This window comes from Drosophila mojavensis, unplaced genomic scaffold (assembly GCF_018153725.1).
Source record: "Drosophila mojavensis isolate 15081-1352.22 unplaced genomic scaffold, ASM1815372v1 contig_74, whole genome shotgun sequence".
Classification (NCBI taxonomy): Eukaryota; Metazoa; Arthropoda; class Insecta; order Diptera; family Drosophilidae; genus Drosophila; species Drosophila mojavensis.
In genome coordinates, this window is record NW_025318899.1 from 6,993,835 (window position 1) to 7,020,220 (window position 26,386).

Consider the following 26,386-nt stretch of genomic DNA (forward strand, 5'->3'; position numbering starts at 1 on the left):
ATATATCAATATATATGTATATTTGTTATTAGTGCCTCTCTCTCTGTCTGTGTGTTAAATGTGGATGCAAATTGAAGCTGCTGCGTCTTGGAGTGCTTTACAATCAATAAGTGAGATTCAAATACGTATTTGATGGAATATGCATAAAACCATTTTTATACAATTCGGCAGGGCAAATCGATAAATGCCTCTTTAAATGGTTATAGTGTAATGGAATTTAATGAACACATATATACACCCATCCGCGCACGCACGTGTGTGTGCGCTTCGATTAACGCTCTGACCATCCGCACCCCAACCATTGCATGCCTCTGAGCTGCTGCTCCACAACTACTATATCCTGTCAATCAACTCGACTTGGAAGCCGTTTGTATTGTAGGTACCTCTACGACTCCCACTACAGCTGCTCGTTTACAATGACTCTGTCTGTGTAGATGTACTTATGTGTGTGTGTTTGTGTGTTACTTTTTATACTATTTTCGTGTGTCACGTTCCATCGACAGGAACTATTGTTACCCAGTTTTTTGTTGTTGTTGTTGTTGTTGTTAAGCACGCTTTTGTATTTGTTGTTGCCATGTCGCTGTAATTACAGCCTTAACGCCCACTCATACAATCATCCACACGCACCCCATCAAAGGTCAAATATCAATGTTCGCAACTCGATTTATGATAAGCGACCGATAGAGCTGCCATATACTTAATGTTCGATTAATTCTAGTTTTAATGACATTTCGGGCCCAAGCACAAGTTTACATAAAATTGCAATTGGAGCTGGACTGGGGGAGCGGCCTACGGGTCGTATGCGTAATCAGCGCTTAATTATGTGCGGCAAGCCCAGCCAGTTGGCAGTCCAACACTTCGGCTGGCTGGCAGCTAGTGCTCTTTGGGCAGTCACTTAAATGCCGGCTAGCTATAAACAGATCACATCTCACTGTCAGTGCCGTGTGCTGTTGCATTCTTGAGATGTTTCCTTGGCGCGCTGCTTAATGCCAAGTGGAATGAACTTGATGAGCAGCAGCAGCAAGAATATACAACTTGGTCTGCCTACAGCCTGAAGACTGCCGACTGCTGCTACTTGAGCGCATACAAAGGGCATTTGATGAGGCAGGCAATTGAACTCTGTCTGACATGCAAAACATGCAACGCTCAGAACTTGAACTTGTCGAGTGCCATCATAATCAGCAACTAGTGTATAAAAAACTTTTGATGAACTTTTGTTTTAGAAAACATAGCCAAGGGAAGCAGCAGCTATAGAGACAATGTCTGCTGTCTATATATGTCTATGTATATGTATATATATGTAAGCTTTATGTGATAAGCAAATGCAATAGCTCTCCAAAATAAAAACTAAAATAGCGAATTGCGCACACGACTGGGACAACAAAATAAAAGGCAATTATATAGACGGACTAGCTAAGCTAAACACACACATATATACATATTCTTCAATAGGTGTGTGTGTGTCCAAAGAGCGTGTGACCCAGCCAGAGTGACAGTCCAAAAAGTAAAAGCTCTCGTTGCCAGTGTGCCGCCCATTCAGTCACTCAGCCAGCCAGCCAGCCATTTAGCCATTAGTCGCGCTCGGCACGGCAAACGATCGACGACAATCGACGACGGCAGATAGCTAACGACAACGCATGGACGCGACGGTTTACCGTGCGCGATTTTCATTCAATTTTCAACTCGATCGAGTTCTAAATACTCTACAGCAGCAACAACAGCAACAGCTACAACACAAAACGAAAAACCTTTAAGCAAACGACACCGGGTGCCCCGCCGAAGGCCGGTTTCCAAATATAGTTGACGACGAGCAGCCGCGGCAGCGACAACAATTGCCTGATAAAACTATACCAAAAAAAGTCAGTAAAGAAAAGAAAATATTAAAAAAATATATTTTATATTAAAACTCGTGCAAGTTAGACATAAAAAGGTTAAAAAAACAAAAATACGAAAACCCATAAAGTTTTTTTTATGAAATGGAAAATCTTTGCCGAAACGAAAGTAAAAAGTGCCACAAGTGTTTATTTGCCTGTGTGTATGTGTGTGTGAGTGAGTGTGACAAAAATTAAATCACCGCATTAAAAATAACTTGAGAAAATCTTAATTTTCAATACATATATAAATATCTATATATGCAGATATAAGTAGATGTATATACATACATATACATATATATTCTGCGCCAAGTAATCAAAGCGACAAAAAACGCGGCGGGTGTATGACTATCTCTCTGAGTGTGTATGTGTGTGCGTGTGTGTGTTAGCTTGCCAAATGTCACTTGTGGCCACTGTGCGTCATTCAGTGCATATGTCTGTGTGTGTCGGACTATAAAACATATATATTAATTATATAAAAAGATATATGTATATAAATATATAATAATTTGCGCGTGTGTATTTTGTAGCTGAAGTAAAAATCGAGTCAACCGAATCAAGCCACAAAATGGAATCAAACGGCAACGGCAACGGCCATGGCAAACGCAGCAAGAAAGGACGCAAAGCGCGCAATACAGCATCACACACCACACAGCATCATCCGTGGGACGAAGGTAGGCAGCGCGCCCGACTTTGGGGCCAATCCACATGATTAGTTGGCAGACGTTGCGTATACGCCGCATGGGCGACAGCCTTCGGTGCGAGTAATGCTGCCTTTGCTGCTCTCGCCACTGAATCTATATATCGCTATATATATATAGCACATTACTTATTATGTGGCTGCCACGCCTTCTCCTCCTCGTCGTCGTCGTCGTCGCCGCCCTAATGCTCAGCTGTGCTCAACTTGAACAGCTGCCAAAATATGTCAGTCGCTAGTTGGCGCCGCAAATGCAGCGCATCTTCTTCAATATTTTCAGCAATATCTAACGAGAGCTGTAAATCATCTTTAACCACAGTAAAAACAGTATTTGTATAGGGTACACATAACACATCCACATATATATGTATGTATGTATTTACACATGGACTGCAACAAAGTTGCTTATTGTTTTAGCATCTGAAGCGAGAGATCTGTGATTATAAAACAAATAAAGTTTTTACTGTCGGGCGTAGCCGACTAAAATGCTTCGCTTGATTTATAGAAAGCAAAAGATTTTCTACTATTTGACATGACTCTAGGTCTACAGTTCTATCTATCAATAAGCGGACCATAGTTAAACGTAGTAAACTCAGTAAAAGTTTATAGTTATATAGCTCTAGAGTAGGATTGTAAAATGTTCATATACTAGCTGTAGAGGTTTTAACCCCTACGCCCCATTGGGCGTGGCTACTTATGAAATCTGCTGGAATCTATTCTAATATACCTTTCAAATCGCAAACCTCAAGTCATCAATAATGACGTCAATAATACTATTTATACTGTAAAATATATAATCATTTGCAATTTGCCACGAACCCCAGAGTATCTATGTATATAAACATATATTATCAAAAGGAAGTATAGAATGTAGTTAAATGTATATCTATATGTAAAAGAGACAGTTTCCACGTATTGAGTGTATCATAAAAATTAAAATCAATTTTCTAACTATTATTTTACTTCTTTCATTCTTCCACTCTATAGTCGTTGCTTTCCTTTTACGATTATCATTCCTCCACTCAATATTCTTGCCTGAGCAACTGCATTCCTATTCAGCTATTCCAACTGCACACAGTATTAACAGTTAGAGCCCTAATAATTTCTCATTATAGCGCCCATATTTTAGAGTTATCTTTAGAGCATGCATACGATTTGGCTTTCAGGTTTCGTTTGAGCTGCTGGCAGCTGCTCTGCACCCAGGGGCGTGTTTCACGCTGTGTGAACTAACAAACGGGTTTTTCTCACTATTTGCCGTTACATCAATCAAAATGCAAATGAGCCAGAGAAAAGCAAAAGAAGAGGAAACAGAAGAAGCAGAAGCAGAGGCAGAGGCAGAGGCAGAGGCTGCGGCAGCCGCTGTGATATATGTATTGTATATGGCTGGGCATTAGCTAAACGAAAGTGAAATGCAGCTGCCCCAGAAGCAAGTGGCAGATGCCACAAGCTCGCTGCACTGATAACAAAGCATTTCCCATTTCAATTTAGGCACTTGAATGGCGCAGATTCATGCTGATTGCCACTTGAAGCAAAGAGATAAGAAGTCAGCTGTTTGCATACATACAATATGAGTATATATATTATATATCTGAGTTCTATTCTATTGCATGACTTCATTTACGAGTCCAGTCCAGTCCAAGTTCAGGCTGCACAGTGGGAGTACAGCACGTAGACCAGCCCATTAGCAGCCAGGCATATGATCAGTTTCAGCCTTATCTTATCAGCCGAATGGCTTTGTCTTGCGGCGATAAGGCTTGTCTGGGAGTACAATTAAAATTTTATGATTGCGCAATATTTTTGGGGTATTTATGACAGCGGGAATGTCGCGCAAAACTATGTGACAGGGTTCAAAATGCTTTAAGCTAGGCAACACAAATGATAAATACATCTATCATATATGTGTGTATGTGAAGAGTTTGCAGGTGAAACTTCATTATCAAGTCATAGATATACATATATGTACTATATATCTACATATGTCTCCGCTGCGTCTTCTGTTTGAAATTCACATATCTTATTACTTATGTGCCGAAGCTAATTCAGCGCTAACAAAATGTGCTAAAATGAACGAACCAACGCAATGCTACTAATCAATCATGCTCTTCGCTGATTAGCATACTCTCGCACTGAAGCTCGAATGAGTCAGCGTCTCCATGGCACAACTTGGCCGAGATGCCAGGCAACAGCAGTTCAACTACGTCTAATGGAAATTTGATTGATTTGCAATTAGCAACAGCATCACATGAGTTCAGGCCAAAATTCTAATCACAAGCATTGACCTAATTGCAGGCAACACAGCAGCAGCAGCAACATCTGTAGCAGCAGCAGCAGCAGCATCTGCAACAACAACAGTAAATCGCACTGCGTGCACCGGCACCGCTTTGACGCGATTTCTGGTTTGCATGGCACCTGTATTTGGTAATGCACTACCTTAACTTTTGGCCCATTTCCGTTCTGTGGACGTTTTCATTCATGAAGCTCAGACTTTCAGCCAACCAAACCAAACCATCAACGAGAACATAAAGAAAACATTTTTATCGGTGTCTTGTCATTGAATGCATTATATATAGTTGAATATCCGTTCCAATACCTGCATATATATGTATCTAGCTAGATATATATTTGTGTACACATATCATTTATTTATACACATTCAGCGTGTGTTTTTGTCTTGAGTTTTTGCCAGTCTTCAGCGTAATTCTCATCTACATATGTGCGGCATACGGAGCGTATACGTTATATATATCTGTATATGTTTTTGTATATTTCCTTTATTTTTTTTTTTTTGTGTGCTTGTTTGATTTTTGATTCTATTTTGTCTTGTGTTCTCTGCTCCCACGTCTAGTTTCTCTCTCTGTATGTGTGTGTGTGTGTGTGTTTTGTCGTTGTCGTCTGTCAATTGTCGTCGCGTGTTGCTCTTTTGTTTTGGAGGCAATCGTCAAATATGACGTAAAGGAAATTTATTTAAGTGTGTGCGTGAGTGTGTGACTGTGTGTGTGTGTGCTTGCCCTGAACTATATTTATAGGCATATAAATTTAAAATGCCAACCAGTCCAGTCAAGGTCATTGTTTACTCAAATATGCACTTTGGGTAATCATGCCAAAGCTGAACCCCAAAGCATTTATTAAAATGCACTTCAAATTGATTTGAGCCCAAAGTAAAATGAACAATAATAATTACAATAATTAGGGTGTCTAAGAGAGACACAGAAACATACAGAAACACACACACACAGCAATTGCAGTCGGGCACTTGCAATCTGTGTCACAGATTTATTTTCAAACAACAATTCGCTGGCTCGCAGCATAACGCATACGCAATGTATGCCAGACGAAAATTGTTGACTTCTGGCAACAACTGCTGGCTATGGCATATAAATTATATGTAATTAATATTGGGCATCCGCTGTTTGGAAGTCTTGCTGCTTAAATGATTCTGAGCACATATTTAGCGAGAGAATGAAAGCTAGCTAAGGGCGACCTTGGCTATTGCTTTGATCCGCAATGCAAATTTCGTTCAGCTTGGCATGCTTTACCATTGTGTGTGTGTGTGTGTGTGTGTGTGGAGGGAAAGGGGTTGCACATACGCTCTTCAGTGAGAGCAACTCGTCTACGTTAATGACAACGTCAAACGTGAAAAGTCGCCGTCGCTGTCGCCGTCGCAATCATTGTCGTTGTTTTGCTTTGCTTTGCGTAGTATTCCAAGCGCGATTAGACGTCGAACATGTGAAGCTCGGGAGGCGCCTCTCGATTTTATTATTTCCAACTTTTTTGTTATATTTTATTTAGTTTTGTTTTTAACATTTTAATTTACAATTATTTATTTATTTAACTTGATTATGGTTTACGTCTTTCTAAGCGTGGCTGGCTATTACGGTGAGTAGAGGTTGCCCGGCATGGCCCGGACCGGACCGGTCCGGCCCGGCTCGGCTTGCCATCGATTCGCGTGCTTTGTTATGCAATGCGAAAAAGTTCAGCGTACGGCGAATTAATCAAATAAGTGGACAAACTGTAATTGTGTAGCGTTTCTATTTTAGTTTTGTTTTTATGCATTGTATTCGTGTGTAATTGAAGTGCGACTGCGAGTGTGCGCCTATATTTAGCTCAAGCTTCAGCTTGGCGCTATTAAACGCACGTGTTAAGTATACGCCACGTTCAACGTCCAGTTCAAAGAGCCCTTGAACTTGCATGCAAAGACCAAAATTGTCAATTTTCATGTACGGGAAATTGAGTTGGATATCTTATTATGGGAAAAAGCAAAAGCCAAACCAGTCAACATATATGCATGTGTATGTATGTACACATGTGTGTGTGGCGACCATGCAAGCCAAGCATGTCAGTTACGCTCGAATTGTGTTGAAAACTTACACAGCTATGAGATATGGCTACGTATATAGACATAGACTTTGACATAAGTACAGCAGAGGTTGGCTAAGTGGGCAACGTAAGATTGTAAATTTAAAATATTTATATTTAGCTCTTAAGTCAGTTTCAAGATGATATCATGGCGCTCCTTTAGATTTTCAGACAAGTCATCAGCAGTGCATAATATTTTGCTAATATATCTGGGGATAGATCATATTGAGCCAATCAGCTAGGCAAAAGCAAATTAATTACTCACTCTCTACGTCATTGTGGCACACATACATACACACTGAGAGAGAGAGGGATAGAGAGAGCAAGCGCAATAACAAAACAAACAGCAACAAAATCTGAAAGGCGTAACGAAACAATTTAACATTTTTATTTTGCGGCTCTGTAATAATAATTTTTTCATAATTACGTTAGACGTCAGCTGAAAACATATGCGTCCAATAGCTACAAGTGTATGTAGTTGGGATTTAATATATGTGTATCTGCACGGTATGTATATTTGGGCAAATTATAAACAAACAGCCAAGTCTTGTGCCTGTTAGCCATAAAATGTAGTCAGACGGCTCATCAATGAAAATTAGGCACATCAAATGTTTAATGCATGCCGAGCACTTGAATTGCTGGCAAAGGGGTAGCTCAGTCGGTCAGCCAAATATGTTTGGCAGGAAACTAAATATGATATATTTGAAAACCATATAAATGGTCAATATATATATCGTAAAAATTGAAAAATAGAAATAGCTATAAATATTATATATTTACGATTCAAAAGAATTGCCTTGTTGAACTGAAATATTGCTAAAAAGAAATATTAAAAACCAAAAGTAAAAAATATAAATTTTAGTAATAAATATTTTAAATTTGTTATATAATTTATATCATAAAATTTATATAAATTTATAAAAATAAATATTTATAATTCTTATAAATTTACTTTGGCTACACTTAGTGTAAATAATTTTGTTGCTTATCTTTTAGTTAATCTCTGCCTAAAATTACAGGGTATATGTTAGGTATCAAATAGTGTGCAGCAATTGGAGGCTGCTCTACTGCAACTAGTTGCTTTAAATCTCTTGGTGTTTTATGGAGTACAGCTAAATTAGCCATAATCCGAGTGTGTCTATTTAAAAAGTAAACTGAGCAATTTGTTTACGAGTTGAACTCGTTGCCGATTTTCCAGTTTGTGTCTGCAGCAAGTTCTTTAACGCGGCCAAAAGAAAAAAAAAAAAAAAACACATCGAAGCAAAACAAAACAAATCGCAGCACCGACAGACGGCCACAAAAAGCCAAATTCGAATTGAGCACAAACGCCAAAGCAAAGCGAAGGCAAAGAGCGGGCAGCCAGGCCAAATTCAAAATACAAAATACGAAAGCGAAAAAAAAAAAAAAAAACACAAACAAGCAGAACTAAAACAATTTCAATTTCAAAAGCAAATTTTTGCTGTTTAGTATTGTATTTTAAAAGCAAGCAATTGTTGAGGAGAGTAGCAAAATGTTGTTCAGCTCAGTTGCTGGCTGCCAGGTTGGGTTGGCGTCTCTCTGCTGCTTGGCGCTCGATGCCAGTTGGCCCCGGACAATTTCAGTGCACGGCTCGCGGCGCTGCAAAACAATTCGAGGATAGTGCAAGAAATAAATTAAGAACAAAATTATGCATAAACTATAATTAAACTCTAACTGTATGCAAATTCGAACCATTTTTTATGTGTGTGTGAAAAATTTTGGAGAAACGAAAACGAATCGAAATAAAAAACCAAACGAAATTTTCGAAATTGTTAAGTGAAAACCATTTGTGGTAAATATTTTAGCAAGGAATTTGGTGAATTTCGTAATTGCAACATTTTCAAATACATTGTGGCTCTCGCAAATGTCTCTCATGATCTCACGCTCATTCGCTGTCTCCGTCTATCTCTCACTCTCTTTATCTCTGTCTTTGTTTCTGCCAATGTACAACTCTCTCTCGCTGTCTTATGTAATTGTCGATTGTTGCGAATTGTTGTTGTTGTCGTCTCGAAGGAAAACAAATCTGTTCATATTATTTTTAGCACCTGTGAAACTGTTTTGCATTCGCATCGTAAGTAAGTAAATCTCTAATTCTGTTTCTGCGCTCACCTCTTGCAGTGTCGCTACCTGGCGCTGGAACTGGCCCAAGTGAGCAGCCAACCATATTGCTGATCAACGGCATCAGCGACGACGCTCCGCTGCAAGCGAAAAGGGAAGAGGTAGAGGAAGAGGGAGAGACACCTATACAGAAACAGAGCAAGGCGGCACTGAAGCTAGCCCTTGAGAATAACAACGAACTGCCAGTCAGCGGTTTGAATCAGCCCACACAGGTGCCCACCACGCCGGGCGGCTCGCATTTGCTGGACTTTGAATCTCATCTCATTGAGGACGTGAACAGAGCAGAGCAGAGCGGCATTGGCATCAAGGAGCTGCCGCCCATCGAGCAGGAGCTGCAGACGGGCACATCCAAGGTCGAGGCTGACGGAGTCTCGCATGCCATTGAGGTGGAGCCAGCGGGCGCCAAGACAAAGCAGCCAATAGAGACTCTCGCACCGTCGCATCAAATTGCCGAGGTAGACGAGACGGCAACGGCAACAGCAACTGCAGCAGCTGCAGCAACGGAAGCATCGGAGGCAGTGCGTCAGACTGCCGAGCAGCTGGTGAATGACATTGAGCGCGAGCTAATTGAGAGCTTCAGCAAAGATGTAGCACAGGCCAAGGCGGAGCAGGAAGAGCAGCTCAAGTCAGAGCTAACCGCAGTGAATTCGCTTTCACAGCAGGTGGACGCCCAACTGAATGAGCTGACCAGCATACTCAAGACCAAGGTGCAGCCAAAGATTGCCTTGGAGCAAGCGCGAGCTGAAGATAACTCAACGAAAATCGCTGCCAACGAGCTGAAGCTTGTCGAAGTGCCAACACCCAAATCGGAGGCAGAGGAACAGCAACGCAAGGAGTTCATCGACTCACTGCCACAATTCGAACAGGATCGCCTGGATACTCACACGGATGCGGAGGCCAAGCGTCTGTCCGCCGACTGCAAGCGAGAGTATTACCAGTCGCTGAAGAAGTATCTGCTGCAGAGCAGCCTAGACAAGCCGCCGGTGCCGCTGCAGACCTATCGCTGGGAGGATCTCCGAAGGGCCAGAGAGCGGGTAAGTCAGGAACACCCTAAACCCCATAAACATCATCATTATATATATCATCAAATGTCCGTTTGCAGGGCGGCTATCCTTGGACACATCTGTACAAGCGTCCCCTGGGACCCGACGAGGAGCCGGAGATTGTTTTGCTGCTGCGCAAGTCGCAGGAGCTGCGCTTCAAGTCCGAATCACCCAAGTCGCTGAAGAAGGTGCGCTACGACGAGCAGGTGTTGGTCAAAGAAACCGAGCGCTACATACAGGATCTGTCCGAGGACGAGGTCCTGGACAACACAGACGACGACGACAGCAGCGAGGAGTCCGAAGATTCCGACGACTCAGAGCGCCGCTCCCACAACGAGGACACGCTCAGCGAGTGCATCTCCTGTGTCTCCGACTCGGTGCTCGCCGTTGGAGGCCACGCGAGGCCAAGGAAAACGAATCGCCTAGCGCAAATACGTGACATCATCAAGCGCAGGCGCAGCGGACGCACTCAGGCCGACGCTCAGTCGCTGCCCGGCAGCTCGGCAAATCCTAGTAGACAGGGCAGTCTGCACGAACTAGCGCCGCCGCCAGGATCGTTAGTTCCGAATACAGACAAGCCGCCCAAGAAGCAGCAGCAGAAGCCAAAGAAGAGCTTCGACATTATGAAGAAGCTCAAGAGCTTGGCGGAGCGCCAAAAGAAGCGCCTGAACATCAAGCGCATTACGCTCAAGAAGGACGAGAAAATCGTCCTGGGTGAGCAGCAGAAGATTATGAAGCTGAAAGCCTCACCAAAGTCGACCCGCGGCGAGATACCGCACTTTATAGAGAAGCAGGACTCCGATGATGTGCTCGAGCTGGTGGAGTACGACGAATCGCCCTGCAGGAAGCGCACCAAAGAGGAGGAGCAGCAGGATGAGCTGCCCAGCACCAGTGCAGCAGCCAGCGTGCCACAGCCGGACGAGATCATTCAGCTGCCCGTGGAGCAGACCAAGACTGAAACGCCCGCCCAGGAAGTCAGCGAGTCAACACCAGAGGCTGTCGAGGAGCCCATCGAGGCGGAGGCGAAGGTAGAGGCGGAGGCGGAAGTGGAGACGCCGCCCAAGAAAACACCACGGCTGCGTCGTGACCATGTTTACGAGGAGATTGGCCACGCGGAGTCGCAGCTGCCGCTGGAGCAGCCCATCGTGGAGCTCGATGCACTGAAGAAGTCGCTAATACGTCAAGATAATCTCACTGTAGATGACATCGAGGCAGCCAAGCCTGTGCCCCTCGATCGCATGGGCAGCAGCGAGGAGGATCAGGTGGCCGTGGCTGCTGCCGAGAAATCTGTGGGTCTCCTGGCGCCACTCTCGTCCATAGACTCCACGTCCTCGGATGAAGACCGTGCGCGTCTCGCACAGCTGTCGCCCGTTGTCGAGGAGAGCGACGAGCCATCCGAGATTACCGAGCTGCGACCCGCATTGAAGAAGGAGGCCTCGCCGGCGCCATCCGACAAGAAGGTGACCTTCTCCCACGTCGAGGATGAGGCCGAGCCGCATCGCGAGGACATCGAGCTGCCCGAGGATGTGCTGGAGGCGGCCACAACAGCGGCCAAACTGAAGAGCGATAGGTAAGTGCGGGGTTGGGGCCTTATCTCTATATAGTATTCTTTGCACAATACTAACACGGAGCACAACACAACGCCGTCTTGCAGAAACTCTAACCCAATTGACTTGCTTATGAAATTGTTACTAACCCTCGTGCCGGGTGTCGATGGCGACGGCCTGCGACGTCGTCTGCACAGTCTCCGGTACAAGCAACACAAGCCCTACTATCGCGATTACCACTACACCGACAACAACCACACAGACAACACCTCAACCTACACGCCCACTCGCACGCCCACGCCCACTCACAGAACCTGGCGATTGAAGCTAACCAACACTTGGACGCTCTGCTGCTGCTGCAGCAGCAGTGGAGCAACCAAGAAGTATTGGTAAGGGGTAGCACTTTGGAGACGGCTCTTAACTCTTAACATGATATAGACCCAAGGTAAGAACTGCGATAAGCAAGAGGAAATTTGTAAGCGTCCGTGTTGTCCCCCTCGATTCGAAACTGGTGTTGGTAAATCTCAAAAATCATTGGTGAACAGCAACTGGTTCAATTGAACAAATAAACGTTAAGACGAACTAATGAATGGTAAAGTGTGAAACTAGCTAAAGGATCAAAAATTGTGTTTATACTGCATTGTTCATTTATGGAACTAGTTCAAAGGTATTGAAACTAGTTCATATGAACTTAATTAGTTCATGGACTGTGCTACTAGTTAAAATAATAAGAAATATAGGTTAACTGCATTGGTGAGCTGCTTGTGGAACTAGTTCACAGAAAACAAGCATGTTATTGGTATGAAATAAGTTCGCCTTAAATCTAACAATAATCTACAGCATGAGTGTCAATGGAATATATGAACTAAGTTCATTTTATTACTGTATATGAACCTATATGTTTGTAAATGTTCATTGTTTAACTTGCTGGAATTAGATAAAGATACATCAAATATGTGTGGAAAAGGTGGAACTAGTTCATCCAAATATTTGGACTTATAACAAAAATTATTATATGATTGGCTTCGTGAATTGCTAAGCTAATTCTGGAAATAGTTCGCAACACCAATCGGAACCAGTAAATTTTAAATTTCTATACTCCTTAACTATATATTTACTTGCACATGATTCTATTTGAATGAACGATGCTGTGACATGAACTTACATTAAAACACGAATAATTCAAACGCCTTAAAGGTCAACGAATGACAAGAAGATTTCCGGCAGGCGGCAGCGGCGCATTGCTCAAAATAGAACCACTAAGTGCAGGCCAACAAATTGTTACTCCTGCTGCTCGGCCACATCCCAATTATGAACAAGCAGCGCAGTCGGCGTCGGCATCGCAGTCGCAGTCGCAGTCGCAGTGGACGTCGCAGTTGAAATGGGGATTTTAAACGAGGAAATTAAAGACAACTACAAATTCAATTCATGCTGCCCATTGGCAATGTATTTGTCGCCCCAAGCATGTATATGTGACTGTGTGTGTGTGTGTGTGCTTTTTGCTAATTTTAAAGAACAACATATTCAAAAACGAAAATTTTCGTAAAAATTTTTTGTGTCGCGTAAAATGTGAAAAGCTCTCAGTCCTGGCCGAAAATCGCAACGATGTAGACGCTCGCCTCGAACGGGCCGCAGTGCAAGAAAAGAAAGAAAAAGAGAAAAGATAGAAAGAAAATCTAGATCACGAAGAATCTGAACTATATAACATACAAAAGACATCTGTGCTGGAAGCGCCCAGTTCGAATAGGGCTTGAAGACTAGAAAAAGCTCGTTTCGCCATTACATTTTCAATAGTGCAAAAATAGCTGTAAAAGCAGAAAATTTAAAGAAAATTATAAATTCAATGTCCAAAGGCGGCGACGACGGCGACGACGGCGGCTGCTTTGGTGATGCTTAAAAATAGACAACGACCACGAACCACAAAACGACAACGAAACTAAGACGAACAAAAGCGAAAATAACAACAACAGCAACAACAACAACAACAATAGCTACATCTAGCGGATTACGGACCAGGGCCAAGTAAATAGGCAAAGCTGCAGCGACAGCTGTTCAGCCGTTCATCTCAACATCGTCACATCACTCCTCGGGTCAGCAGCTCGTCGGCTGAACGATGCTCAGTTCGAGGCGCTCCGCCTCGGTGGGCGCTCTGCCCGCTGAGAAGAAGCATTTTGTGTCGCGCGTGGAGAGCGCTAGCGGCGCCTCGTTGGATGTGCGTTGTGCCTGTCAGTTCTTTCAGTGTGATTCGCTGCTGCCGGAGCGCGTGAATCCCGTGGATTCGCGACCTGGTTCCAGGCAGGGCCACCACAGCGATGACCACTATCACGTGCAGCCGGACGACTTGTCCATGCACAGCTTTGAGGTGATTAGCCATGCGGATGTGGCGCCCTCGGTGGATCTGAGCTTCATGGAACGCTATCCGGAGCTGGAGCAAACGGCTCGTTCGCGTGGCCTGGTCGTGCGCAGCATCTTGGATGCCACGGAACCGGATATGCCGGGCACTCACGGCGCTCTGATGGCGGGCCGACGGCGCCAGCTGTCAGTGGGCGGATTTTCCTCGGGCAGCGTTGGACGCTTCGGCGACACCGTGTCCATGCGCAGTGGCACCTCCCTGCGTCGCATTTCGGTGGGCAACTCCAAGACGGACCTCTACTGTGCGGACATTAATATACCCACTTCCATGGGTCGTGCAGGACATGGAGGTCAGCGCTCGGCCAGCGCCAGTCGTCGTACCTCCAATGCGGATCTGTTTCAGGCCAGCATCGTGCCGGGCTCGCTGCAGCCGCCGCAGTTGAATCTGATTGCCGCCACGCCCAGTCCGGGCATGTCAGACAGCCCACCCCAATTTTCATCACACCAATCCTCGCCAGCGCCAGGAGCCCGCGACTTTCGCAATGCCAAGCCGCCCTTGTCTCCGGATTACATGCGTCCCAGCGCTGAAAACAAGGAGAACCAGTCGCCAGACGCAACGCTGCCACAGAATCGACCCATTGATGTTTCTCGCTTCGGCTGCGATTCAGTGCGTCCCACGTTTTTGCTGGAATCAGACTTGAGGCATCAGGAAAGTCCATACAAGCCCACAGTCACGCCCATCGATCCGCTGGCCGAAACTGTGGCGGAGCTGGAGCAGATTGCCCAGGAGCACAACCTCGTGAATATCAGAGACAACATACAGACGCAGACCAGGCGTCCGCCGTCCATTGCCAGCGAGCTGAGCGTCAAGCCCTTGCAGGTGGATGAGTTGACCCAAATTGAGATTGTGAACGAAGTACCCGTTGTGGACATTGATGCGCTCGTGCGGGATGAGGAGCTGAAGGCCGTCGAGCATCGCAGCCGCAGTCCCAGGCCATCCAGGCGGCCAAAGTCGCCGCAGCCCCCGCCAACGACCTCTGCTGCAGCTCCGCCTCTGATGGACACGCTGCAGTTGCCCTCGAGTCGACCCAGCAGTCCTCCTGCACAGCCAACTGCGACGCCAGCTGCTGCCTCACAGCTGAAGCGCCAACACACGCCCGAACGCCAGCTCTCGCCGGAGCGAGCCTCCAAGTGGCAGCCCATGTCCAGCTCTGCTCCTGCTACGATTGCAGGTGCCATCAACGTGCAGGCGGCCTCACCGGAAGTAAAGAGTTCCTATGCCTCGCGCTTCAAGTCCATGTTCAGCTCCAAGGGACAGGAGCAGCAACAGAGGTCGCCCACTCCACAGCGCTCACGCTCACCCTCGCCGTTCGTGGACAAGTCCCAGTCGATCACACGGGAGAAGTCGCCCTCGCCCAGCAGGCTGACCTCTGTGTTCGCCAAGAGCAAGCCCCAGCCCATGTCGATAGTCAGCAGCACGTCGAACGTGTTAAAGCGCCAGGACGCCGAGCCGCTATCCGTGCGAGTGACAGAGACCTTCTCGCTGAAGGTCGATGAGATGGACCAGTACAGCTCGCATCCGCCAAAGCCACTGGTGCCACCTCCCCATGCCCAGACCATGTACAGCAGCCGGGAGGACTTTGCCGCCTCGGAGCGGGCCTCGGTGGACATCAGCGAGGCATTTGCCCCGGTTGTCGTCTCGTCTGTGCCGCGGGGTACTCTAAGCAGCATTGGGGGCGTCAGCTTCATGGCCGGCAATCGGAATCTCTACTCCAGCGAGATTGAGATGCCTGGCATGAGTTGGTCGCAGAGTGAGTCGGAGTTTCGGCACTCGGTCAGCAAGGATCCATCGACTGGCAGTCGCCCGCTCATATCCGTGCCCATTCACATTACGGGCAGTGGCAGCCAGGTATATCGGCCGTCCGAGCAGCGCCTTGGCCTGCGGAGCAGCAAGCTTTCTGTTAGGGAGCCACGCACACAGTCACAAGATCACCGTGGCCGATTAGCCGGCTCCCATGAGCAGCTGTATGGGTCGCCGGCTCGCATGACAAAGACGGTTAGTTTCAATTTTGATGAGCGTAGATCGCGTCTAGCGGAATTTGAGTCCGATTCGCCCCTAACCCAAAAGCAAAAAGATCACATCGACTTCCTCGACCGGACCTATTTCTCTCGGTAAGCAACAGCTACCCCACCGTCGGCATAGACCAAAACCCGACAACCCGAAAACCCCTCCAGACACACACAGCCACCCAGAAATTCCAAAAACCAAAGCAATGAGAACAGGGTGACGGCTTAACTAATCTTCGCTTGCAGCAAATCACAAACAGAGCAACATCTTTATGTCGATTGTCATCCCTATGTAGAATGCTTAATAATGTGTTCCATCTCTTCCCCCTTTCTCTCCTCTTGCAGTGATCATGAATACGAGCCCGTGGGTGTGTCGCCGGCGCGGGAGATTGAAGCCGCGGCAGCAGCTGAGCCGGCGCCCGCCCCCGCCCCTAACAGCAGCAGCCTCCAGATACCCATGGATGTTGACATTGAACTGAGTTCAGCTGGAACCACGCCACGCACCGAGTCTCGCACGGACTACGAGATACACACCAGCCAAGTGGATTCGAGCGCTTTGGAGGAGCTGCCACTGCAGCCGGAGAATCGCAAGAAGAGTTTCATGGCATCCGCCCAAGATCGCACACGCAAGATGCAGGATGGCCTCCGGAATCAGGCGGGCAAGCTGCGCACCAAGCTGCGCACGCAGCCCAAGCCGAAGCCCGTCTCGGGCAGTCCCAAGGCCAAGGAGCGCCGACGATTTGCGCCCGAGTTCTCGAAAATCAAAATGCCCGAAATTAAGCGACCCGACATGTCCAAGCTGAGGGACATCAAGCGGCCGGAGTTCACCAAGTTCAAAAAGCCCGACATGTCCAAATTTAAGCTGCCCGAGAAATTCTCCACACTGAAGCTGCGACGCAGCAAGAGCTTCAAAGAGAACGAGTCCGAGTTGCCCACCGAGTCCACGGAGTCGCCAGCCACCACGGCTGATGCGGCGCCGGCGCCTGCAAAGAAGAAGTTCGAGTTCAACTTTGGCACCTATCCACGCGCCTTCCGCAAGAAGAAGCCCGTCGAGGAGACGCCGCCGCCCATGGAATCCTCGCTGGGCACAGACCGCCTCAGTGTCAGCGTCATACCCAGCACCGAGACTCAGCCGTCGCAGACCTCCACGAGCTCGCCGCAGGGCGACCGTGGACCAGGCCCAGTGCGCTCCCGTTGGGCGGACAAGTTCTCCGATGTGAGCTACAATGACAGCGAAGGCTCGCGCTACAGACGCTATGGCAGCGAATTGGAGAGCTTTGACAGGGAGTCCTCGCTGGAGCGGCGCATGAAGGAGGACTTGGAGGGCGATACGGCCAGCGAGGCGCAGCCACAGACCGAAATGGGCATCCTTGGCGGCGTGACGGACAGCAAACAGTTTGCCGAGTTCGATGAGGAGAATCGCGCCATACACGAAATCTCCAGCCAGCGCACCAGGGAGTTCAAGCGCCGACCCATGGTGCACCAGGACTCGGATCTGCGCTCTGAGGATAGCCACGATGCTGAGGGCTGGACGGAGAAGGATATACAGAAGAACAAGCTGCTGCGCAAGGCCGAAATGGATGCGGAGGCCAGTTACTATAAGTACCATGAGATGCAGGATGCCCAGTCGACGGCCAGCTCCGGCAAGAAGGTCGTCATGGAGCAGATCGACGATGACGAATTCTTCTTGCGCAAGCGCGGCATCTCCGAGGACAACATCCAGCTGCGCCAATACATCAGCGATGCCATACGCGAGGGCTACGATCCGCCCAATGCCCTACAGCACGTCGGCCGCTCCGCGCGGCAGGAGGAGCGCGCGAGGACTGAGGACTACGGCGATTACGATGTGCCGCCGCCCAAGCCCCGCCGCCTGCATCGCAATTATCGCCCCGACTTCGAGGACTCGCAGGAGTTCCAGCGCAGCGACTACGGCGACGATCTGTCCATGTCACAGAACGGCAGCGACTTCATGCCCAAGCGGCCATTGCGCAAGGCACGCAGTCGCAGCAAATACTCCATGGAAGGCAGCCAGGACATACCGATGGCGGATGGCGGCAGCAGCATCCAGTACTTCGACGACGATGAGGAGTACCTGAGGCCGCCCATGCGCGAGCAGCCAACGGAATCGGAGCAGGCCCTCAACAATCTCAACTACGCTGCCCAGGAGCAGCCCAGCACCCAACAGAACCGCCCACAGGCACCCAGACGGCAAAAGAAACGCACACGCGACGACGCATCTGTGGAGAAGGACGCGGACTCGTTCATCAATGGCTTTGGTGGTAGATCAGTATCGAACACCTTTTTGCAGCCACACGAAGATGTGAGTACAAAATGAGAAACTACTATTAAATATAAAGATAATAACTTAATAAATGGTTTCTTTAGTACTTATATATAAGGTAGTAACCTATTTCAGATAACAACTTTATAGATTGTTTCCTTTGTGTAAACATATCTAAATCTGATCTATATTGATAGATTTGTTCTTTAGTATGTATATATGAGGAAGTCTGACGTATGAACGTATCTAGAGCTGATTCAACTAGGTATTTCAATATAGTAGTACTACTATTTATATATGTACAGAGTATTAGTCAGGCGTTTAAACATATCTAGATCCAATCATATGATAGAATTCATATTAAATTTTTAATTTTCGACAAATAATTCCCAAGACAGCTATATAATATAGGGCAGTCCCATAGTGCTAGCGCTATCTAGAATGTATTCTGTTAAAATTCAAGAATTTTGCATTGTAGTAGCTACTAAATTGAGGTACTACGATGTACAGCATTCTATTGCACATTGTTATAATATATGTTCTGTCAGTGGAATGGATCGATGCCAATAAATTTAAATTTGGTATTTAGCAAAGCACCGTCTCCCTATATACATACGTATACTATATCGAGTTGCATCTGTGTCGTTTGTCAGGTAATTGTTTATCGCACTGAGCACGAATATCAGCATCACATACCGTTAGCCACGCCCGACACCTTTACGGACGGCACCTCGGCCCGCACCCAGCGCTCCGAGGATGAGCGCACCTCGCGTGGCGCCGAATCGCTGATCCTGGATGTGCACACCAAGCCGGAGCTGCTCAGCAAGGATGCAGCGCCCAGAATTGAGAGCGAGGAGAAGTTCGTCATCGACATGCTGGAGAGCGATGGGTGAGTAACGGGGGTCGCATTAGGTCTCCGCTGGCCAAATTGTTGCTTAGGTGTGCGCTCTCTGCTTTCCCTCCTCCATCTAGCTATGCGGTGGTGCGCAAGGAGCCCGTGCCAAAGCCGACGCCCCCGGCGCGTCGCAAGAAGTTCACACGTTCGCCCGGTGAGCGTTTCGCCACCCTGCCCAGCATACGCGGTTCGCGTGGCTCCCCGCCTCCGGCCCGCCCGCCGCCGCCGCAGCAGTATATACCTAGCGAGGATTCGCCACTGCCGCCGCGTCGCAGATCGGCTGCAAGTCTGGAGGAGATGACCACCGGCCTGCTGCTCAAGTCAAAGTAAGAACAGCTGCTGCTGCGACGCTTGCATTGAAATATTATTTAAATCTTGATTTGATTTGTGACTTTTTGCGACCTTTTTAAAAAATTGTCTCGAATGCATTTTTGTTAAGTTTTGTTTTCGTTGTTAAGCAATTAGGCTTAAGCGCCATAAGCTAAGACCCAGAAATACTGCTAATTAATACTATACTATACCTTGTAGACACACACACACACACACACACACATACACACACACATACTTACAAATAAAACCTAAACATGAAACACAACAAAAACGCACTCACACGAGTTTGCCCAGCTTTTATTTGCCTAATCCTTCTGTTTCGTTTGCCGCTTGCTTCCACCCGAGTCCGAGACCAAGCGTTTCTAATACTACCCTATTCCCTAGCTACGCGACCTTGCCATCCGCACAGCCGGATCGGGATCGGGATCGGGAGCGACAGCAGGCACAACTGGTGGAGGAGGAGGATGATTACGAGGAGCCGGGCGCACTACAGCGACCCGAGTCCCCACGCTCGAATCTGCAGTCCGGCGAGGTCATCAACAAAATGAAGTTCCGACCGCTGCCACCGCCACCACGCCCACCGCGCGAAAAACGCTCAACGAGGGGCGGCAGCGGCTTGGACGAGGACAGCGAGCGCGTGGCTAGCTCCTCGACGGCCGATAGTACCGAGCAGGGTGAATTCGAGGTGGAGGTGTCCACACAAACGGACCCATTGCCAGATGATTTTATTTGCGAGGAGTTTGAGATTACGGAGGATATGAAAATCATAGAGCCTCGTCGCCCCACAGGTGGCAAGACTACACTGGAGGATTTGCTGCGCAGCACAGAGGCCCAGCAGCCGGATGAGGTGGATGGCGCTCCAGTGCTCACCGAGGATGAGCAGCTAGCCAAGGGATTGCAACGATTCCGTGATGCTAATCAGCGCAGCTTATCGGAACGCTCACGTGCATCTTCACAAGCGGATCGCTCCAAGTCTCTGAGTCGTCCACAGACTCCATCGTCAGCTGTAATCATAGAGCGACGCGTGCCCACGCCTAGCATCGAAGGCGATGCCACGGTGCAAGCGTCACTGATTGTGCGCCCCATTAGCGCTGCTGACCTGGAGGATGACGAACTGCGTCGCGAGGAAGAGGAGCTAAGACGCGAGGGATTGCTGTCTGATAGCTCGGTGCAGAGCAAATCTGACGTGGAAACAGCCGGTGAGGAGGATGAGCGTGGCGAGGTCGCCCTTAGCGACTATGCAGCCAGCTCAGCCGACCTGGAGGCAGCTGTGGAGCAACTGCAGCAGGCGCAGCTCGAGAGTGACTACGACAGCAAGCTGGAGGATGATGAAGTGGAGCGTACGCTACGAGAGAGCGAGTACGATGAAGAGGATGATGAGAAGTACTCCGATCACTTTGACGAGGAAGAAAGCTCGCAACCTAAGGGAGAGACAACAGACCAGGAGCTGGACGAAGCACTCGAAAAGGAGCTGCAAGAGGAAATGGAAAAGATGCTGGCCGTGTACAGACAAGCAGAGATCGCAGAGTCAAGAGCAAAGGCGCTTGCCGAGGAGCAACCCACATCCGAAGAGGAGCACGTGCTATCAGAGGAAGAGCGCATTCTATCTGATGCAGAGCAGGTGTTGTCCGAAGTGGAGCAGGCACCATCCGAGGTAGAAACTGTACAATCTGAAGCGGAGCCGGCTCAATCCGACGCTGAGCCTGCTCTATCCGAACCTGAGCCTGCTTTATCCGAAGCAGAGCCTGTTTTATCCGAGGTAGAGCCAGAGGAACCGTCACAAGTGGAGCAAATTACAGTGGAAGAAGCACCCATTAGGAAGACCATTGCACATGAACCCACTGAAGCAGAAGTCGATGCCATATTTGTTGCCTCTTTACCCACCGAACCTGCTACGGCCTACAGTCCAGAGCTGCCCGCAGAAGCAGCCGGAGCAGAGCCAGAGGCAACGCCCTTGCCGCCGCCACGTCGTAAATCCACCACATTCGTCGAACCGACAGCTACTTCAATACTGACCATTGCCGAGCAGGTGAGCCGCGAGCTAACGCCCATTCAGGCACTGCGAGCCTCGCCTCCGCTGCAGCTGCCCACCCACATCCAGGAGCTGGAGGTGGAGCGACTGCGGGTGCATGCGCTGCAGGCTGGACAGATTCAGGTGTCCCAGCTGCACGGCGGCCAAGTCACAGCCGATGAGCTGGCCTGCAAGTCGGGTCAGCTGGTGGTGCAGAACATTAATCTGCCACCCGGTTTTATAGACGACATTGTGGAGCGCGTCAAGGAGCAGCGTCCATCGTTGCTAACCAGCGAAACACAGACGAGCCGTCAAGCCAGCAGTGAACCCGCCACTAGCGATGTGGAGCCACCCACCAAGCCGCCACGCCAAGGCAAGATCAATGAGTCAACGCCTGCAGCCACCCAGAGCAATCTGGACGAGCAGACACAAACAGAAGCCGCAATGCTTCCATTGCCACCACCGCCACCTGTGTATCCCAGTGTTGAGTATCTGCAATCCCTGGCTCCATTGGCCTTCTATAACTTGCAGCGCAGTGCTGAAGCGGAGCAGGCAGGAGCAGCTGCTGCTCCTGGCAGCTCGGAACGCAAGGCGCCGCACAAATGCCGACGTCGCCATGTGCACGAACAGCAACAGGAATTCGACTCCGACTCAGAGCTGGAGGAACAACTCGAGAGGGCGCGTTCTCGTTCGCGTTCGCGTCGCTCGCGCACGCGCAGCGCCACACAGGCAATGGAGGAGTTCGATGATGATCAGCCCAAGACAGTGGCGCAGGCCGGTCGACAGTTCCTTTCCGTTTGCAGCCTAGAGCTGATTAACATAATCAACCACCTGACCCACTTTGTCCGCGGTGAGGTTGAGCCGGTGCAGCAGCCCAGAAATATATCCTCGCTGATGGTGCTCTTCATATTGATCACCTTCGCTGTGATCGTCTTTCTGCTGACGGGTCGCCAGGTGCACACACACCATTGGGACTACTTCAATCCGCCGAGCAACGAGGGTAGGCAAACGTGAAACCTAAAGAGCTCCCCAGATTTTGGACATTTTGTGGCTTGGATATTTTGTATACCAAATGATACTTGGGCAATTTTTCTTTGCATTTTGGAGCATGAAACGAATTTAGAAAGCGTCGGGCACAAGCCGAACGCTCGAAACCAAAGGCCTTAACATTAATGATATATACTACATACTAACAAAATAAATACTTTAGGAAGGATGCAAAGTGAGAGGCGATGCCTGTGCTACTCTAGTCGCAGCTTAACAACTTATCAATCGAACAACAACAATCAGTCAATCAGTGAATCAATCCCAGTTCAGTAACAAACACACTGACTTATATAGAACATATATCTCATACTAACCGAAATACAAGAACAATATCATGTTTTTCTACAATACTCCCAAAACAACAACAGCAACAACAACAATAACTAAAGATCATGTATTAAATATGTACTTAAACTAAGTAATAGAAATCATTTATTAGCTACCTGATATATGGTGAGCTATCCAGAATGGGGCTCAAGTTTGTTGGCGAACAGACAAAGTCAACTTAATAATATCTAAATATTGTTCACTCATTTTTTCTATTTTTCGAATTGTTCAATATTTAAAGAATCGATTGTTGTTTTTTTTATTTTATTTTATTTTAAATATATACATTTTATTTAGACCTGAGTTAGGTATAATGCACACATAAATGATGAATTGTTTTACTTATCATTATATACGCATGTTTTTCTTTTATTTACAAAGAAGCAATTGATTTGAACCGCGCGAGGGTAAAAATATGTAAGTTCTTTATATATAAACTTATAGAAAAGCGTATTTTCAATAAAGCAAGAAACTACATAAACATGATTAATGAACTTACTGACTTACCAAATGTGTGAAATGAAATGAAAGAAATTATGATACAAATTAAATATGCAAACTAGGCTAAATCCTTTACTTTAAGAAATCATCATCATATTGAACCATTTGACGCAAATCCTTGTGACTTCCCTTTTGCGATTTGCTGGCAGCTGCAAGCGAAAGAGGAAATTAGATAACGATACTTGCACAACTTAAATTAAAGCCGCTTACCTATAGAAGACCAAACTGCTGAAGATGAAGCATCATTGATGGGCTCAATTTGCGGCTGGCGGCGAGCTAGTTGCACCTGCAGAACAATTCCATTCACGTTCTTGCCGTGCATTTCGGCTATGGCGCGATCTGCGGATTCCGGCTTAGCAAACGAAACAAATCCGCGACTGCAAATCACATAGATTATTAATATATATGAGTTCACCATTATGAACAGCTCAACACGCACCTCTTCTCAATCTCCATAGATACATTGACGATGGTGCCATAATCGTTGAACGTTTTCTTAAGAAACTCTTCAGTAACTTTGTTGCCCGAGACGAATATCGTATTGCCAGCGCGAGGCTTCTCTGGCTGCGTAGCATCTAGCGTCACTTTCTCTGTCAGTCCACGTTCCTCACGATCGCGTTCCGTGGCAAAGTGTTGGTACAAATTCTGACGGCGTGGCTCCTCTTTTATAATTTCACTGATAATGGTCTCCTGTGCCACATCGTTCTGTGTCGATGAGAAAGGTTGATACGCAGCCACGGTCGTCTCTGAGGTGGAACGTTTGGCACGCTCCTGGCCCTTTGGCCGCTTAAATGAGGTTTGGTCCTGCTTTGTTTGCTGCTTTTGTATGGCGGGAATGGCACCGCTTTTGATCAGCTTACGAGCCACTTCCCTCGCATCACGCGCATCTGTAGGCCGTTTCAATGTAAGAGCGCTCTCTGGCTCCTGCTTGGGCGCTTTGTGAGCTTGTAAAGCTTTTTTCTATAACAATAAGAATTACTTATAAGGAATTCACTTCAAGACGCCACTTGGCCAGAGTGTCTACCTTTTTCTTCAGTTTTTGATATTTGGCTTGGAGCATCTGCTCCTCCTCTGTTAGATTATTTGGAAAGTGTATGTAAACCATTTTGGTATTTTGTTACGTTTTTAAGTGTCTTGTATTTTTCCTCAACAATATTTTAATAACACACAAAAGTATAAACACTCTTACTGAAAGTACCAGATCATGCCAAATGTGATTAAATAGATACTTCTGGTAACGTACTAGCGTTGCCAGATCGTTTAAAATATTTCTTGATGGAAACATCTATTGCGATATTATGATAAATAAATAACTGAATTAATAATAAATTTATTAAAATAATAATAATAAAAATAGTGCAAATATTTTATCTATTCTCAAGTAATTTAGAAATTATTTAAATCCAAAATTTTTGTGATATATCTGCAATCAACTCATTTTGGAACTGGCAATAATAATAACAGTGCTGTAACGCACACTCCAATTGCAACCCTGTATTGGTGCACACATTTCGCCATGTTGATGCCGAGCTGTCAAAATTGTTACGTTCCTTCTCTTTCTTTCCGGTTAGCGTCATGGTAAGATCCAACAAAGTATTTTCCTCATTTGGATTGAAAATGTGAAAATAAAAAGGTTTAAAGTGCGCTTACTGAATTAAGAAATTCTTGGGAAAACCGCGTTGAGCTACTGCTAACGAAAAATCGCCAAACAAATAATTCTGTGATTGTATTAAATGCAATGAAAATATTTCACGTGGTGCCCAGAACGGTTCAGCTAGCAGCCAACGCGCAGTCCATACTACACCCCGCAAATTGAAAAGGATTTTTACTAATATAAGTTTTTTTTGTTGTGTGCTTGCAGCCTTTCGAGAGATTCGTACAAACTGGTCGCATCGCCAAGGCCTCCGCAGGTCCCCTGAAGGGTCGCCTGGTTGCCATTGTCGACGTCATTGATCAAAACAGAGTAAGTGGATCCACCTGTGCGGGAATAGCAGCAACAATAAATGTGTGTTCGCTTGAGGCAGCAGTCATTCGCAAATGATGATAATTTGTCTTCTTGATAGGAAGTGCCAACTGACACATAAATGAAGCTAAGTTACTTAACTGAAAGCAAAAACTGTCCGCCAACCGCCAAATACAATACACACACAATTGTTGCTGCTCAATAATTGTATTGCAGTTGAACTAATTTATTTATTTCTTACAGGTTTTGGTTGATGGACCTCTGACTGGTGTTCCACGTCAGGAATACAGATTGAACAATCTGCATCTGACCAAGTACCGCATCAAGTTCCCATACACCGCGCCCACAAGCATTGTGCGCAAAGCCTGGGTGGACAGCGACCTGAAGGCACAATGGAAAACCAGCGCCTGGTCCATTAAGGCACAAAACATCTGCAAGGTGAGGGAAATACAGAGCTGAACTTTCGCTCTCTGTGTGCTGCACATGATGATAATTGAATGTTCTTGATAGGAATTGCCGGCTGATACATACATGAAGCTAGCTTTTATTTTAAACTGAAACCAGCTTAAAATTGATTAACTTTACAAGTTGCTTACGTTTCGGAATACTAATTCTGGTATCATTTATTCTATTGCAGCGCTCGCAATTAAACGACTTTGACCGTTTCAAGCTGCGCTATGCCAAGCGTCAGCGCAACAAGTTGCTGACCATTGCCTTCAACACATTGAAGAAGCGCACCAAGTCCGATGGTACACCACGCATCCTGAAGAAGGATCGTCGTGAGCGTCTGCGCGCCGAGAAGGCCAAGCCCAAGGCCAAGAAATAAAATGGAAAATAAATTTAATGAAAGTAACTGCTTGATGAACATCCAACTCAAAGGAGCAAATAAAAGAAGTGTTATTTTTAGGAAAAACACGAAGACCCCCTGTTTAATCTATTCCTACATGGAAGCAGTA

At 46.9% G+C, this 26,386-nt stretch overlaps 3 protein-coding genes across 12 annotated transcripts; 2 read left to right on the forward strand and 1 right to left on the reverse strand.

Moving 5' to 3' along the window:
• LOC6581652 lies at nucleotides 1–23,460 on the forward strand. 10 transcript variants are annotated; one of them, XM_015161963.3, is made up of 9 exons: nucleotides 1–110; nucleotides 2,405–2,548; nucleotides 4,861–4,989; nucleotides 9,064–10,097; nucleotides 10,166–11,676; nucleotides 16,418–18,392; nucleotides 19,007–19,242; nucleotides 19,326–19,574; nucleotides 19,966–23,319. In XM_015161963.3, the coding sequence occupies exons 1-9, from the start codon at nucleotides 59–61 to the stop codon at nucleotides 22,604–22,606; spliced, it is 7,971 nt and encodes a 2,656-aa protein (XP_015017449.1). In that variant the 5' UTR covers nucleotides 1–58; the 3' UTR covers nucleotides 22,607–23,319. The 10 variants fall into 10 exon arrangements, 8 of the variants coding, with proteins under 8 accessions (XP_015017449.1, XP_043865780.1, XP_002007376.2 ...); XM_002007340.4 differs by lacking the exon at nucleotides 1–110 and adding an exon at nucleotides 1,575–1,859; XM_044009845.1 differs by lacking the exons at nucleotides 2,405–2,548; nucleotides 4,861–4,989 and having other exon boundaries at nucleotides 44–110.
• On the reverse strand, nucleotides 23,296–24,689 carry LOC6581654 (negative elongation factor E). The gene is made up of 4 exons (XM_002007342.4): nucleotides 24,492–24,689; nucleotides 23,907–24,427; nucleotides 23,678–23,844; nucleotides 23,296–23,616 (listed from the first exon to the last, which is right to left on the reverse strand). Exons 1-4 carry the CDS (start codon nucleotides 24,570–24,572, stop codon nucleotides 23,540–23,542), a joined length of 846 nt encoding a protein of 281 aa, XP_002007378.1. The 5' UTR covers nucleotides 24,573–24,689; the 3' UTR covers nucleotides 23,296–23,539.
• LOC6581655 (60S ribosomal protein L14) lies at nucleotides 24,672–26,349 on the forward strand. Its single transcript, XM_002007343.2, has 5 exons — nucleotides 24,672–24,680; nucleotides 24,932–25,045; nucleotides 25,329–25,430; nucleotides 25,674–25,868; nucleotides 26,068–26,349. The coding sequence occupies exons 1-5, from the start codon at nucleotides 24,672–24,674 to the stop codon at nucleotides 26,254–26,256; spliced, it is 609 nt and encodes a 202-aa protein (XP_002007379.2). The 3' UTR covers nucleotides 26,257–26,349.
• The last annotated feature ends 37 nt before the right edge of the window (nucleotides 26,350–26,386 follow it).

Coding starts and splice junctions, on each gene's coding strand:
- LOC6581655 (XM_002007343.2), top strand. Junction 25,046..25,328: donor TCTTTCCGGTTAGCGTCATG/GTAAGATCCAAC, acceptor GTGTGCTTGCAG/CCTTTCGAGAGATTCGTACA. Junction 25,869..26,067: donor AGGCACAAAACATCTGCAAG/GTGAGGGAAATA, acceptor ATTCTATTGCAG/CGCTCGCAATTAAACGACTT.
- LOC6581652 (XM_015161963.3), top strand. CDS start 59: ATGTGGATGCAAATTGAAGCTGCTGCGTCTTGGAGTGCTTTACAATCA. Junction 111..2,404: donor GAGTGCTTTACAATCAATAA/GTGAGATTCAAA, acceptor TGTATTTTGTAG/CTGAAGTAAAAATCGAGTCA. Junction 18,393..19,006: donor TTTTGCAGCCACACGAAGAT/GTGAGTACAAAA, acceptor GTCGTTTGTCAG/GTAATTGTTTATCGCACTGA.
- LOC6581654 (XM_002007342.4), bottom strand. CDS start 24,572: ATGGTTTACATACACTTTCCAAATAATCTAACAGAGGAGGAGCAGATG. Junction 24,428..24,491: donor ATCAAAAACTGAAGAAAAAG/GTAGACACTCTG, acceptor TTATTGTTATAG/AAAAAAGCTTTACAAGCTCA. Junction 23,617..23,677: donor AGCAGTTTGGTCTTCTATAG/GTAAGCGGCTTT, acceptor TTTCGCTTGCAG/CTGCCAGCAAATCGCAAAAG.